The following is a 16328-nucleotide window of genomic DNA, read 5'->3' as shown; positions in this document are numbered from 1 at the left end:
AGCACAAGTCCCTATTGCCAGAGAAAGCACCATTTCAAAAAAGGTTAGCGTCAGCTTCCAGTAGTTTAGTAAATGCTGTTTAACTGGTAGGCTTTTCTCATGAAGCAGGATTTGCTGACTTATTCATAAAATGACAACCCGCTGACTCTGTTCAATACAAGCTGTTCTTCGTCTAGATTTGGACACTTTCTCGGTTCTTTTTTTGTCTGCAGGTCAGTTTTACATTTTGTGAGACAGAAATGCAAAAAAAAAAAAGCTAATTGCAGCTTGGACGAACCTCCAACCCCCTGACACACCATCAATGTAAGCAATGCCTTTTTTACAGTGCCAACACTGATGAAAGTATTTGCTGCTTTGATAACTGTTGGTCACAGTTCCGCACAGCGCAGGTATTCCACCCACACGAAGAAGAAGCATCAGAATGCAGCATCAAAAAAATCTGACAGCTGAGTTTTTAGACATTTTGTTCTGCAAATAAAATTAAAATTGTAGTTTGCTGGAAATTTCTTGTTGTATACATTACATGCTGGATTTGGCCAGTTAAAACAAATGATGGAAATTCAATGTGCATCAGCTCTAGCTCTTTATTGGACAGTGGCGAGGTATTCCAGTGTGGATTTCTGCTTTAAATGAGGTTGGGAAACATGTTCAGACTAAAATCGACAGGAAGGTCGATTAAACGTTAATTAAGGACCATTTCAGTCCTAAGACCAAACTGCAGAGTTGTCATGTGTTAAGAATAATTGGCCTAAAAGGCTGATAGGAGGCGTGTTTATAGATCTCAGGGATATCAGGATCAAGGCTTCATTTGTTGTTACCATTTAACTGTTTAACGTTAATGATTTTGGGTAGGAGAGTCAGTGAGCAACAGAGGGATCTATACTGACCAAACAGGTTCACAGATAGCTGGGGCTCCTACATGTCACGTTCATGTCCCATCCTTTCAGTGTTTATATAATTCAAATAACCAATAAATTATAAACTTTTATGTTAGACTAACGTCTCATTTTGTCTCTAATTGTAAAAAATCTTGAAGCAATGGTTTCAAATAGTCGGAATGTTATATTACAAAGCAATCTCACATAAAACTAGAATTTAAAGCAAATGTGATTTTATTGTTTGAAAATGGATTGAGAAAACTGAGGAATTAAGATAGAACTTTGATTTTCTTTGATATTTATCTTCATACAGCAGTGCACAACAATTTAAAGTTTGTCCTGAGCGTGGCATTAAGGTAAAGGTCATGTTCTTAACTAAATCAAAAGAGTTTATCCTCTGTACAGTGGTCATTTTAGGACATCTCAGACTCAGCTGGTCAGCTCTACATTGTAGGACTTGGAACCTTTTGGTCTGTCTGAAACCAATGAAAAACCTATTCAAATATAATTTACATAAACACATTTAAAAAAAAAAAAGACAGACCTGATTCGAAAGGAATCCAAGGAAAGACTGTGTTCAAACAGACCAGAGGATAATTAGATGCTATTCAAAATGAGGTCAACCCGCACACATTTAAATAGAGAGATGAACACTGAAACTGGCAGCAGCATGACGTGGCACCAATTAATGAGCAATCACGGTTGAAAGGAGAAGCAATACATGTCATTTGCCTCTACAATTCACATTTTACACTCCTGCTCTTGAGACAAAAACATATTTTTCCTCCTGTGATGAACATGACATACCTCATGATCAGAGCTAATCTCGACTCCCAAATCTGCTTGGATCCAGGTCCCCTGAGGTCCCCTGTCAGGTCTCAGATATTAGGAACCAAGTGGACCCCTAAAAACCTCTAGTCTAAACCTTACCTTGTACACAGCCTCTTTGGCTAAATGCTTTGAGCTGAACAAAGTCAGAGTAACATTCTCTGGGAACCAAGAATGTCGTCGCCAAATATCATGGTATTCCATCCAACAGCTGTTCATGTATTTTATAAAACGTTAAACATGTATTTCAAATTGAGCACCCTTTTAGCAGTCTGAGGAAAGTCTCATGTGATTAAAGCACCAGCATCTGTTTGAAGTTGAGATATTTCACTCCAAACTGACTGACCAACAGACCCAACGTGCACCCACAGGGGGATACCAAAATACAAACTGATAATCATCATTAGATTGAAATCTAAATCAACATTGGGACAGAGGGGGGTCTGAGTAATGAGGCTGACAATCTGGGTTCCGAGGTAGGATGAGAAACTAGGTCAGCACCCTTCCGGACAAACTTTATTCAATATATCACAGAAGTTCCCGCAATGTAAGGAATCCTGTTGATGAAAAGTACAAACTACAACAAATATGCAAATATCTTAACAATTAGCTTAGCTTTGTTCCCCGCTATCAGTACACAGTGGGGGATTATTAGCATTTTTCGTTCTTTTCATCACAAGTTTGGATCACATCCAGATAAGGACCTTTGAGAGAGGAAGCTGTACTCGTCTGTCTTTCCTGGCTTTCATGAAGTGCACTGGTGCATAATTCTGGTAAAAGCGTAAGAGAAGAGATGCTGAAATCTAACCATCTGTTGTTTGTAAATCATTGCCTAACTGGGTGACTGGAGAGACTGGTCACAGTGTCCAGCCAAAGACACTGCCAGAGCCCCCGCTTTCTCTCTCAGTGCTATCGACACTAATTGAACGACCACATTGCCCTTATTTTCCAGCCATTTTACCAACATCACAATATTTTCCTCCACAATTTATGCAATCAAACAGATGAAATATTGTATTGAGCTCGGTACACAACATGATTGCATACACCATACATAAATCATCTTGAATAATCACTGACCCAATCAGCCACAGAGGCTCCAGCACAGCTTCTACTAGGCAGGTAATCATGCTCGGTTTATTGCTGTAACGTTTTAGAACATCCACATCTCCACTTTTTGAAACAATCTGGTAGCTGCAGTTGCTCTGAGAGCCATCTGGGTAACAGAGCCATGAAAGCAGCACAAGGGTGGGCAAAGTGTTAAATAGGTCACAACACAAGCATCCTCTCCAGCACTCACAGGTCCAGTTTTTCCCACTGGATTAGCCTCCTGTTTCCCACACTATCTGGCTGCTGCACCTCAACCCTGCGAGCCAGGAAACCGTATAGGGAGAGCAGCTTTGAGTAGGAGTGTGTGTGGGCGTGTGTGTGTGTGTGTGTGTGTGCATAGGCCTATCAAGTAAAAAGTGAGGTTGTGCATCCTTTATGGCCTCCAGCCTTGAATCTTGGACAGCTTCACCTCAGCAGAGTCCGCCAAGCTGCCCTGCCTTCATTCATACAGAGCCAGTGGCACACCGAGCCAAGCACTCTAGAAAATAAAACCATATGCATGGACGCGCACACAGACACACACACAAACACTTCCACTCTGCCGATATGAGTCTCAACACCCAGTGCTGCTTATTTGGGATTCAAGCCGCTGGTGTTTGTGCCAGTATCTTTGAATTTGAATATTTTAATGCCAGAAAAGTAAAAAGGACTCCCTGTTTCTCCCCAACATTGTACTTTTGTGCAGTTTGGAACAGCACCGGGCCATAATGAGTCAATAAAGTTCTCCAGTGAGAATTTAATGTAGATCTCATACCTATTGCCTTTGAATATTGGGCTATTAAAAAAAGACACTAAACACTCAACTTAATAAAAGAAAGTTCCAAAAGCACACAGCAAGCATCTACTCACAGAAAACTCTCTCTCTCTCTCTCTCTCTCTCTCTCTCTCTCTCTCTCTCTCTCTCATACAGTTGCCTAGGTGTCTTTCTCTTTCTGTATCCCACTCTTTCCTCTCTCTAACAATTCAGTCTCTGCTTGAGGGCACTACAGGAAGAAGGAACAAGTTGAACCAAATATTGTTGAGTTCTTTTCAGAGTGAAGAGAAGCGAGTGAGCAAAGCAAAGTTATCCTCTGACAATGGCAACACATCTTCTCTCTACAGGGTTAATATGATCAGTAGTTCATCACCGTCCTATCTCCCTGTTAGGACTTCGACATTAATCTATAATTATATGCATGTATAGTGTTTTTTCTTTTTCTTTCAGGCTATAAACCTTCCAGCCACATGTTGTGCCCTTCAGGATTCCAACACACCTGATATCTATTAAGCGCCAGTTGCTGGGATTACACAACAGTGGATGTCATTGGAAACAGCCTAAGTGTTGTAGAAATCCTACACACACAGCGCACTCAAGTGTGTCCAGAAAGAGGCTGAGCATCTGCTGCCTGGGACAAATTAAATGTGGAGTAATTATGAGAGGAGGCTCCCCGGAGTGTTCTGCCTCAGCGTCCCAGCTAATACTGTGACACCAAAAGGTGTGGCGCTGCGTGGCTTTGCTCACACTAACTAATGAAACAAAGAGCGTGCGTGCCTGCGTGCGTGTGTGTGTGTGCGTGTGGGTGGGTGTGCGTGTGCGCGCAGCCATGAAACAGAAGACAAAGACATTTCTGAACTTGAGCAGCGCGACTAATGTGGAAGAAACTGTCAGCGTGCATTACCTCGAAATAGGAAGGCTTTGCTGGTGTTGTGAAGCCCCGCCACTTGGGTAATTCCATAAGTGGCATTTGCCAGGTCAAGTTCATTGATGATATCAATCTGGTAGTCTTGATCTGATCCGAAACCCAAAGCTGAGGAAGAGAGATGGAGGTTAGATGGTGTGAAGCGGTGGGTTCACAGCCTGCTCTGAGGATTAAACCGGACGGGGGTTATTTTTAACTAAAATCCTAATTCATTTCACAAACAGACATCTTCACTGCTTAAAATGGCTGGTTGTGGAAAAAGTCACGCAGTTTTAATTTAAACGCAGGGTGTTGCGAACGCTGCCCACTAAAATGCACCGTATTTGCCCCAGCCAACACCTGTGTTCTCCGTGGGCTGTAGGTGCACCGTGCGCACACGTTAAGGTAAAAGGTGTCATCTCTTTTACCCTAACTCATCCTGGTTGTTTCCAAAATATTAACTCTACAAACTGCCAGAGACACTACCAAAAAAATCTGATATGCTTGCGCGCAAGGTGCAAACTGAGGAGCGTAAAAGACGTTAAGAAGCGCAACAAAATTCCTCAGTGCGATCATAAAGTGCCACAAGACTTACACTCACCTGGTTTGGTAAAAAAGAAAAGGGATAACAAAGCCACGTAAATATCCATTTGTGTTGGAGTTGCGCTGTACAGAGTCCTCAGTCGTGCGCTCCGCTGCGTATCCACACTAACCGCTCAGGTCCGTCTGGCGCTGTGCGCCGCTCTCACTTCGCCTGGATGTGGAGGAACGGAGGAACGGTCCACAACACAGGAGCAGGGGTTTCCTCACTGCAAAACCAGATCAGTTTATAGTGTTTTCGTGCGTCCAGTCAGTCACTGCATGGCATCAACAGCGACAGATGTCTGTGTTTATTCGGGGCATCTTTGAAAGTGGAGTGCAGGCGGAAAATTTGAGAATATACTCAACCACCAATCTGTAAAGTTCCCCCCGTTCAGACCACATAAACTTCCAATTTTGGAGGTGAGAAAAAGGCTTTTCAAAGGAAAGTCGGTGAGTGGAGGATATGGGAATTCTCTGTAATAGATAGGTAGGTTGCTCTCACTTCTCACAGCAGAGATTATTCAAAGAATTACCAGTCTCACGGGACAAATTAACAACACCGCAGCCGACAAAGTACAACATATTTTATTAACTGTATGAAGACACTGTAGTCTGCAGAATATAAGTTTGCTCTGTATGAGGAATTTGTTTAATAGCACAGACACAAAGAAAGTGGTCCTGCATCTCCTCCGCGTTTTATAGAGCATCCCCCATCACTTCCTCAGCTCCTAAATCGACTTCTCCTCCTCCCACCACCTCCTCCTTGCCTCAGAGAATCCCTGGGATTTATAAGCACTACTGCTCCAGTCCTCTTTCCTCTGGGGCCTGTCCTTATTGAGAACCATTAATCATACCCTTCTCCTGCCTGCCTCTAATTTGTGTACATTGTCAGGTTGTCTGGGTTACCTGCATCAACACAAACTGGTGAGGGCGAAAACAACAGCGTCTGCTTAGTGATTATGGCAGTTACACAGTGTGCACCGCCTGCTCCTCCTGTGCAAGTGTGTTCTACACCAGGGATGGTGTAATGTCTGCTTTGGGATGCAGGTCACTGTTCCACCCTCTCAAATTAGACTGTAAACAATAGCAGCATTCTGCAAGCCTATCCACTGATCCAGAACCGGAAAATCTTGAAGGGGGGAGAAAAAAAACACATTATTTGAAATTACAGGTTGCCGAACAATGAGGAGAAAAGGGAGAGAAGGAGAATTTAGATTGTTTTTGGATGAGCAGTAAGGTTTACAGGCATCTTAAGTCCTCCCTCTCTCTCTATGTAAAAAAGAAGAAATTCAGCATCTCAGTTTATTTTTTTTTTTACAAAATTGAGTTGTCCAGTTCATCTAGACTTTCGGTCTCTTCATAAACATCTAGATCCTCGGTGGGATTATCTACTGAAGCACAGCAGATGTACTTAAAGGCTCATGTTACCACCCACAACAAGGAAAACTATTAAGTGAAATGAATACATATTTCATTTCATCCAATTCAGTGTCAGTTATTTTCTGTCTCTACTGAAAAATAATATGCAAATAATACTGTATTGGCAGTTTATCTATAATGCTGATCTAGACGTCCATGTTAAAACTGAGCAAACATTTGTTGAAGGTTGCATATAACTATTGTTTCAACAGCATTTCTGTGTCAATATTATAACATGTAGGTAGGACCTGCTTTTTATTTTAAATATATTCATTTAGTTCTGTTGAAACAATGTTTTTTTTAGAATCTAACACATCTAAAAACATTCACTTTGCAATAAATCTGAGCACAGTTGTAACATAAACACCTAGAATACTAATGAAGCTCAGCTGAAGTTCAGTCAGGAAGATTAGTTTTCATTTTTCTTACTCTCACGATTTACGCTTTTTCTTCCCTGCTTCCGTTTCATTCGGGTAACCGAGGGTGTTTTCCCTGTTCACTTGAACCTGTCTGATTTTTCAATGACCTTTGTGCAGTCATCTTGTTGCTGTCAGAATTTAAAAATGTTCCTTTGTGTGCCTCTGTCAGCTGTCATTTCAATGTCCAGTTGATGCGACCCACATTGTTCAAGACTATTCTGTTTTTTTTCTTTTAATGACATCCCTCTCTTAGAAGGAAAGGTGGAAGTAGCACAATGTTGCTACATTAAGTGTCTGACTTTATTGTTGCCCTGCTAATGAAAAAACTCTCACATGGGTAATTTTGGAAAGCAATAACATTTCTTTTAGGTAAGAGAACTTGTCAGAGCCAGCCTCGGAGTGTTTTCCAGCTTTGCCTCTGTCTCATAAGTCCAGGAAGCCGGCTCCATCGACCTGATCTTTGGTTGAAATCTCCATGAAAGGACATTCCTGTGTGGCTCATGACACCACATCCCAATGAAAAAATAATGATTTCAAAATGGGGCTTCATTCAGCAAAGACTCTTTAACTTAATCCGAAAGGTATATATATATATATATATATATATATATATGAAATGTAAAACATTTATATAGCAGTAATTAAGTATTCTATGTAAAGATACAGTAAAGTGGAGTAATGGCGTCCTCAGCAGAGAATGACATCACACTCCCACTCTGTGTCTCTGTTATTGGACTACAAAGCTGGTCTGCTCCATGTGCAGCTGAGTAGAGCGACTGAAACTGCTGATTTTCTCATCTATGATGGTGAATTAAGGACTTATCCTTGACCAAAGCAGAGTTTTTGAGCGCTGGAAAACTGGAAAGACTAAATAAAGACTGTTTTGATGAGTTTCTCTCGAGTATGGTGAGCAATATAATGGCTGTTGGTTAAACAAAAGATTTATCTTTATAGGGATTATTTCCAGAATCCACCAACTTTTAAAAACAATCTGAGCCTGTGCATTTGACTGATTTACATTAGACTACCTTGCGCTCATTGCAGCCTTCTCACAAATATTTACGCATTTTAACTCAGTTATTTTGAACAAATCACTGTTGGTGACCAAACAAAGACTGTTTTGGTGAGGTAATTTTTGTCTATTATCTCCGTCCCATTGTTTGGGTCTGTGATACAACACATGGTATCTGTATCTGTTTACAGCTGTAGACCATTGACCTAAAGTGAACAAACAACGAGAAAGAAAGAGACAGAGCGGCAGAAAAAGCATGACTGGCAGCTACATGAATGTCAACAGGATTAGCTCTATAATTTAGTCCCATTTGCTAGATTGCGGTGTCGCCCAGCTGTTTTCGATCTGTGCTCGTCAGCACATGACAATGCCCGCCATTGTCCCGCAGTCACACACTACAAGGCTACCAGAAGAGCTGTAACCAGCAGACCCTTTCTGCGAGTGAGACACCCAGTTGTGCACAAACAGAAGGGACCTCAAAAACAGCACTCGTAAAGCTAATTTGCTACGGGTCTTATCTGCCTGACGGAGATGGAGGCCAAAGTTTAGCATTTCTCTGTGCAGAACAGGAGTCATATTAAACCCACGGGAGGTGTAATGATGCTCACTCACTGATAAATGACATTCAGCAGCACCTCTATTTTACATAATGGATCTCTATATGTTCCGCCATTGCTTTGGCCTTACCTGACACGTCCGCCTTATAATATCATGTTTGTCATCTTAGTAATAGTACAAGAAATAATACCTTACATGTTCTGATTCTAGGAATCAAGAGAAGCAATATCCAGCATCAAAGTGACGGGTATACGTTTACCTTCAGACCTTCAGACCTGGCTTCAGTTCTTACCCTTCTTATCTTCTTTAGCAAGAAATGCTTTTTTCTGATTTAACCACGTTCAAAAGGTTATATATTACTAGCAGTGCAAAGCAAATGTACTTTTAGAACACACTGAACATCAAGAAATCATCAAATGTAAAAATATAATTCTTGTGTGTGAAATTAATTATTATGTCCTTTCGGTGTTCTCTGCAGAAAGAAGGCAGATGATCTGACAGCTGCAGAGTAGTTTCACACATCTGCTGTGTCTTAAAAGCTGCAAGTTATAATCCAGAGCTGTTATCTTCTTCTTTAACATACCTCTTTTGACTTGAGCACTTAAGCTGTATCTTTAAAATGGAAAAAAAAACACCCGAAAAACGACTTCCTTTTCCACTGTATGACAATATATGTTCTCTTCTTCCGAGCTTGACATTAATGAACAAATTATTTTATGATTTAGCCTCTTATTAGCCTTTTTATTCATCATAGTAAAAACATACTATATATTGTTATTATTTTATACATTCTGGGAATTAATCATAGTGACTGATAAAATGCAATCAGCAAAAAATCTCATGATGGACTGAATGGTAAGTCACTCTGCAATTACCAGAAAAATTTTTACCTGTGGCTACGAAATGACAGATGAGATGTCCATAAGAAATAGATAACAAGGAACCTCAAAAATAGCCCAGGCCCAAAATGTATTTGTCAATCTAAATCAGTGCTCAAGGTATATTAAACTGCTGGTAACCACAACAACAGCAGTTCTTCTTCTTCTTCCTCTTAGATTAGTTAAATTTCACTGGTGGAAAGACCCACACCCTCTTTCTTTGAAAATGGTAAGTGACCATGGAATAAGAGAAATAATACACTGTCCTGATACAGCAAATAATAAACTTGTGCAGGAAACGCCACACTTGGCATCATTTGTGTGCCACCAGAATAATTATAGATATTTACAGTATTTTAGTATGATCAATGATCCATAATTATAGATTTAAAAGGGAATATAATTGGTATTCATTGGTAAATGTATTTTTTATATATAATAACTTTTAATTTAAGTTTATTTATACATTTATAAAAGCTTTTTTAAATGATCAGATTATTAATGGTTAGAACTAAACACTGTATCACTGTGGCACACTTCAGACACCACAAAACTCCACCTTGTGAAAGTAGTAGCTATATCATGACAACATACTGTGTCATGGAGGATGCATGAACTCTGATTAGAAAGCTCACTTTTAACTGCTGGAACTAAAGGACTACATGACTGTAGTTACACAGTTTGCACTGTTGCAGCTCAGACTGATCAAAAAGCTTTTGTGTCTTCTGACTGTGTCCATTTTCCACAGATTCTTGCATACGAAAACCCTGGCAGACACGAAAGAGTTGCATACTGTGTATAATGTGTACAGCCCAGGGAATAGAGCCATGTAGCAGAGTCCCACTGTGTCTGCTGAAAGCCCGTCATTACCCATTAACCACAGTGTTAAAGCGCTCACAACCATAATGTCCAAATTTGTATTTCTCCAGCCGTCTGGTGGTTGTGGCATCGTGTGTGCTCTGTGTGCCGGGCTTGGAGGTCTCACTTCTTCTGCCATAGTACATCAGTGTCTTCATCAGGTAAGAAATGGGGTTCAATTAACTGAATGTTCTGCCAGACATGGCTGTATGCAGCTTAATATTCACCTTGACCCTTTAATGAAATCAATGCTTTATAGTTGTGTAGTCATATGGCGGAAAAAAGCTATAGCTACAAATCAGCTACACAAAGAAATAAAACAGTGTTTCATTCACATCCAAGCTCAGTTTTTGATGATGGAAAATGTTGCCTTGGTCTAGATCGAAGGCTAAACTGGAGGAAAATATGTTATCCATGTTTTGTGGACGTGGTTTAAACTGGATCATAGTTTAGGTGTGACTTTCTATACAGACTGAAGGTTTTATCCCAACCAAAGAATTGGGTTGGCAGTTCACAACCTCGCTTTGTATGCTTTCCCTCTGAAGTGGTTAAAACTGCAGGGTGGAGGTGAAGCTACAGTAAACAGTGCGTGTTGTCCAATTCAGAAGGGGTGGGGTGTTTTAGGTCCAGTGTGGCTTTAATAGGTCGAGTGGAGGGGGTGGACGTTGTGAGAGGGTTGTGAGTCTGCACTATCAGAGGCTTATAAAGCCAGGGGCAGCTCCAGAGGGACACATTAATGGCACTCAGGGGAATCAATGCTCTAACTTTATTTTGTCAGCCACAGTTGGAGTCTAGTTTTACTGTCACTTCTCCTGGAACATGATTAATGTGTTCCTCAGAGGTACTTGCAAGAACAAAATGAATAAAAAAAGACTTTACCAATGTGAAAATGTGACGCCACAAACTACATAACAGTGGATACTATTCAATATGATAGCGATTGAGCTACAACTGTGTATTTTGTGCACCACAATTTAAAAAAATGGTTCTCCTCATTCAATAACAGGGTGAAATGGTGAGATTGAGTCTCTTTTTTTTCACTCTAACCTGCGGTGAGAGCAGAATAAGTTATGGATTAAATGGGCACCACCAGTGTAGAATGGTGTATTGTCCACAAAAACTGTGGCCGCGAGGCAATTATCAGGTCGCACAGAAAACTCTCGGCTCTGGACATGATGGGCATGAATTGTCCCTGCAAGTTTGGCGGTTTGATTCCTTTGACAAATATAGCAGCACTTATCCCAAGCATGACCCACTTTTGCTCTCAACTTTCTTCAGGCAGAGGTAAACACACTTGCAAGAATGAAAAAGGCAGCGTCTCTCTTGCAGAAGGCAGCAGTGTGATTGGAATGACAACGTACTTACTGCTGTATCACTGAGACAGACAAAACCATTCTAATGTAAATACATTCAAAGACCTGCAAAACCGAGAGAACTAATGCTCATATAAAATTAGCGGCTAGTGTTTAAGGCGCGTATTTCCCTCCTGGTAAACCTGCATAACTATGCTTTAAGTGTGGAAGTTTTACAAGGACCATGCCAACATTTTGGCAGGTTTTAGTTTGGGGATTTAATGGGACAAATCTTATAGAAGACCAAAACCAATAATTAATTGATCCTACTGACAAGCATTGCCTATGTAGCCAAAACTGACTTAGCTTATTATGATTCTGTGCCATAAAGACATGCTTTATATGCTGACTGACTCAACATTCTAAAATACAATACAATAAAATACATGCTTACAATAATAATGCTAACATGTTAATTAGCGCCACACAAAGGGTCGCCATAGGCTGCAGTTCTTTGGTCATAAGACAAAGAATTGGACACATTCAAATGCAGATGATGGCGCTAGATGCACAGTCAAGGGATCCCCAAAGTTATTACAACTGATCTGAAGTGGAATATGAATGTCTGACCTTTTTCCAATATACTATATAATTCTAGATTTTTGGATGTATTTTGTCCTTCCTTTTATTACACTGTTGTGATGTAATAGTGTGCAGACTATGAATGCAGACTTGATGCAAAGTAAAGAACTTAAGTGTACTGTCTTAAGCTTTAACAGTCTGCTATGCTAATGTAAAACGATGGCTGCCTGTAAGAGTAGACGGTATAGTATGGTTCGTTAACATGTTAGCTGCTATTTAAAGTATTCATGACATTTAGCAAAAATATGATCCTTTAAAGTAAGATCATGAGGGCCAGTAATTCTAGTTTGCTATGAAGTTGTGATTTAATTTCTGGTGTTCTCCCACATTCTGTATGTAAATATATATCTGTGATGAGCTGGGATTTCCCCATGTTTGTGTTCCCCAGAAATTCATCAACACAAGTCATTTGGCAAAATCCAAATCACTCGTGAACCTGTTATATTCAGCTGCTGGATTTAGATGGAAACTGTGATAGAAATAGCAGACAGGGAGTTATTTCAAAAGCAAGGGTTGCCTTGACTCTGAACATTGCAAGTACATTGCATTCTGGTCTATTTCCTGTAGCCCGTGTAGGTAGAAATTGTTCTCTGTGCCTGTCCTGTGATAGATTTCTCCCTGTATGGTGTAAAACAGTGGTTCTTAAAAAAAAAAAAGAACTTACTTTTCAATTATGTGGTACTGGCACCAAAACCTGATGTTACCAGTGATGTATAGAACTGAACATGTTCTACTTTGTAGCTGTGCTAAAAAGATCTGACATGAAGCTGCATCTCCCAAGATTTGTCCACTGGAAAAAAATACAGCACCAAAACTAAATTGGTGCATCACTTATTGACATTTAGTGTGAAGTGTTTCGAGATTGGTACTGACAACGCTTTTCAAACAAGCAGAGGTTAGCCTCTCACCTCACTGTGTCATGTGTAGAAATAAACTCTGGGGGGGAAATAGCTGCATAAGAAACATTTTAGTTATGTTTTTGTACTGTCCAAACTGATAGAGAGATTTTATTGCTCTATCCCTGAACTGTTGTTTTGATTGCTGGTTTTTGGCTGGAACATATTTTCTTGGTATCTTGGTGAAAATGCTGCAGTACTGTTTGACTAGTCTGCAGGTTTTGTCTGTTTTCAGGCAGAGAATGAGTTGAAAGTGAGTTTTGATTTTCTCTTCGAACAACATGACGCCACACTCGCATTTAGTGTGCCATTTCTTCACATACAATAAATGTTCTCATCAAAGTCAATGTTCGGAACACAGCAGTACAATCTGCACCAATCCGATTAAGCACATTCCCAAAATGCCCAACTCTTCCTTCAAGGTTTAAAATGTTTCAATTGCTGTGTAACCATGTGAGGTCCCAAGTAAATATGTGCCAACCAGAAACAGCAACATATTATGTTTTACAGCATATTACAATGTGACTTTGACTGTTGCATAAGTGTCATGGGACCTTAAAACCCCTCATGTGACAGTGGAGAAGGACCTACATAGGTTTAAATACCTAAGACTTCACATCATTTAGTAGAACTGATGAATTTAGTCCAACAGTTATTCCCTCAGTTGCACTCGGAGAGACTCACATGCACTGACATGCATGCATGGTCAGCCTGACTATGTAAACGAAGCACAGAGAGGCTCAGGACACCAAGATTCCACTATGTCTTTACATATCAAATACTTGTTTGCTGCTTGCTGCTATATTAATGTTTTAAATCTCATATATATGTATCACCTTTAAAGCTTGGACTCCTGTAGCATTGGCAGCAGACCACAGACCAGATCTTCCAAATTCATAGACGTGTCTTAGTCTTGTTAGAACACCTAATCTGGAAACAACAATAAGGCAGGTTCTTAACAGTGATTTTTATCATATGTAAAACTAGATATTAAAGTTGCACTCTGAAAGTCTACGAGGACTAAAAAACCTTTGAAATGTTAAATACTCATAAAACCAGCGCACAATGCATTAATAAACCATTAACTGCATAACACCACTTTGATCCATTACATTGCTTCCTAAATTTGCTCACTTAATCAGTTGCTAATAATGAAATCTGGAATGTGAAGACTCATCTTCACACATTATAGCTAATGCCAGTGTTGAAGATGATATAGAGTATTTAGACTGTGATATGTGTCATCTCTGGCATCATGGCCCATTGAATCACCTCATTATACTTGTCTCATATTATAATATTATGCAAACGTTTTTTTTCTAAGCCGAGGCATATTCTCTAAATTGATGCTTTTGAGAGAAACATTAAATGCAGACTTGATATTGTATGGTTTAAATATTTTTATAGTACTATAACATGCAATACACAGAAATGGAGTTCTGATTATTAGCCACTGAGAGCTGTGCTATTAAAGTTGATTGAGCCTCGATAGTGTTCTCCTGGTCAGGAATATTAGAGTACAAATGGAGGAGTGCCTTACAGTAAACACAGGGAGAAGACATTTCATTTCCGTGGACCCAAATTAGATACTTAGAGGCAGCGGGGCGCTGTATGCTAAAATAACGCTCATCAGATCGTGTGAGCAGCCCTGAGGGCCATATGGACTCCCCAACCCCCCACATTAGAGAGTTCACACCCTGAGGTGGGGAAAGACATACAACACATACAGATAATTTGATGACAGTTGGTATTTTTTTGCCAGCTGTTTCTTTTCTAATGTATATGTACTGCACACAAAGTCTTTCTGGGTCCTGGGGCATCATTGCAGTTCAGACTTTCGGCAATACAAAAAGATTTGTCTAGCGTTGGGCCACAGGGAGTATTGAGGGATTGCTACAAAGTTCAACATGAGGATTCATTTACCCATATAGGCAGCCAAGCTAGCACTAGCCATTTGGCGAGCTATTCTGCTGTTTGTTTCATACATAATCTTTTATTATATGTGGTAGGTTTACTGCTGCTTTGTTAAAAATATACTGAGGAAAAAAATGTCATAGCAGTTCTTTGTGAGTATCACTTGGCAGTTGGGGTGAAGATCGTAGCCCCAGCAGATGGGTTTCACAACAACAATGGAAGGAAGCAGGGAGAGAAAACTACAAAGCGAAACGCACGAGACAAGACCTGTGCAAAAAATGCCAGCATCCACTTTCTACAATGCCAGTGGTGGCTTTAAGGATGATTGCACTTTAGCCAAAAGCCGGATGCTATTTCATGCTAAAAAAAGGTCCTCAGGGTGTGTGGCAACATGCTCAGTGGCCTGAGGGCAGGTTGTGCATTCTGTGCACATCTAATTTCTTTATGGTTTTCATTGCATTGTTCTAACAGACTGGTACTGTTGAAAAGAAAATAAAGAAGGTTAGTCGGCATGACAACCTTAGCATATTGCAGTACTGCTCAAAACTTCACTGCCAGTCATACAAAAATTCAACAGGAGTACAGGCACATTTTTCCCAACCCTGCAAGAGGCTGGTCTCTCTCTCTCTCTCTCTCTAATTGCAAGGCCACACTATAGCAGCACCGTATCAAACAAATTACAGTGTGAATGCAGCCATGCTGCAACTGACTGTCGATGAGAAGTCACCATTTGCATCCATCCATGTTTTGTTTTTTTTCAGCCTAATTGCATTTAGCAGTGTGTGGTCCCAATAAAGTGCTGCACATTAGCAATACACACATTTACTTGAGTGTTGCTAGGTCCAATTACTTACAGTTCAATTTCTTAAATGTTGTTTTAGTGTGGTTCAACCTAACAAAGATCCAGTGCTTGTGGCTAAAGATATCTGTTTCTCCACTGCTAAAAAGGATCAGTCAGAAGGGACTACTGAAAGACCTGTTGCCTCAGGAATAGAGTCAGTAACTGGCACTCTTGTACAAAAAAATAAAACGTCAAAGGGTACTGGCACTTTCTTAGTCTTTTGTGTACTGAAAAACTCTTGGCTTTTATTGTAACTGAAGCAGTTATCTCTTCATGAAAAGTGTAGAAAATGGTGACATATATGGCTAGATAAGACAGGCCTCATAAGGAAAAAAAAAACTCTTGCAGTGGTGCAAATAGTGACTGTCCTCATTAAATGGCAGAAGTGGAAGTATATTGAAATACTGAAACATGGAGACACACGGTATTGCCCAGTCTGGTCTTTGTCTTACCAGCAAACGTTGGTTTCTTTGAACCACGATGGTGATCTTTTTTCCATTAACCAAGTAGCTTTCGTTCCCTAAACTTATGTTCTCTGTTCAG

The 16328-nt window shown here is 40.2% G+C and overlaps 2 protein-coding genes across 2 annotated transcripts in view; one reads left to right on the top strand and one right to left on the bottom strand.

The window, feature by feature from the left end:
• LOC127351684 (protein kinase C-binding protein NELL1-like) overlaps positions 1-5236 on the bottom strand; it is a 234698-nt gene extending 229462 nt beyond the window's left edge. The window contains exons 1-2 of the mRNA XM_051379480.1: positions 5076-5236; positions 4475-4603 (exon numbers count right to left, since the gene is read on the bottom strand). Of these exons, the coding sequence (XP_051235440.1) occupies positions 4475-4603; positions 5076-5124 (178 nt within the window). The 5' untranslated portion in view covers positions 5125-5236. The remainder of the gene's footprint in view (positions 1-4474; positions 4604-5075) is intronic.
• The window catches only part of lrp4 (low density lipoprotein receptor-related protein 4), a 561339-nt gene that overhangs the window by 393771 nt on the left and 151240 nt on the right, over positions 1-16328 (top strand). The gene's annotated exons all lie outside the window — the stretch shown is intronic.

The sequence above is a fragment of the Dicentrarchus labrax genome, unplaced genomic scaffold, assembly GCF_905237075.1.
Source record: "Dicentrarchus labrax unplaced genomic scaffold, dlabrax2021, whole genome shotgun sequence".
In the NCBI taxonomy this organism is placed as follows: Eukaryota; Metazoa; Chordata; class Actinopteri; family Moronidae; genus Dicentrarchus; species Dicentrarchus labrax.
The sequence above is the reverse complement of the archived record's forward strand: the minus strand, read 5'-3'. Positions and strand labels throughout refer to the sequence as shown.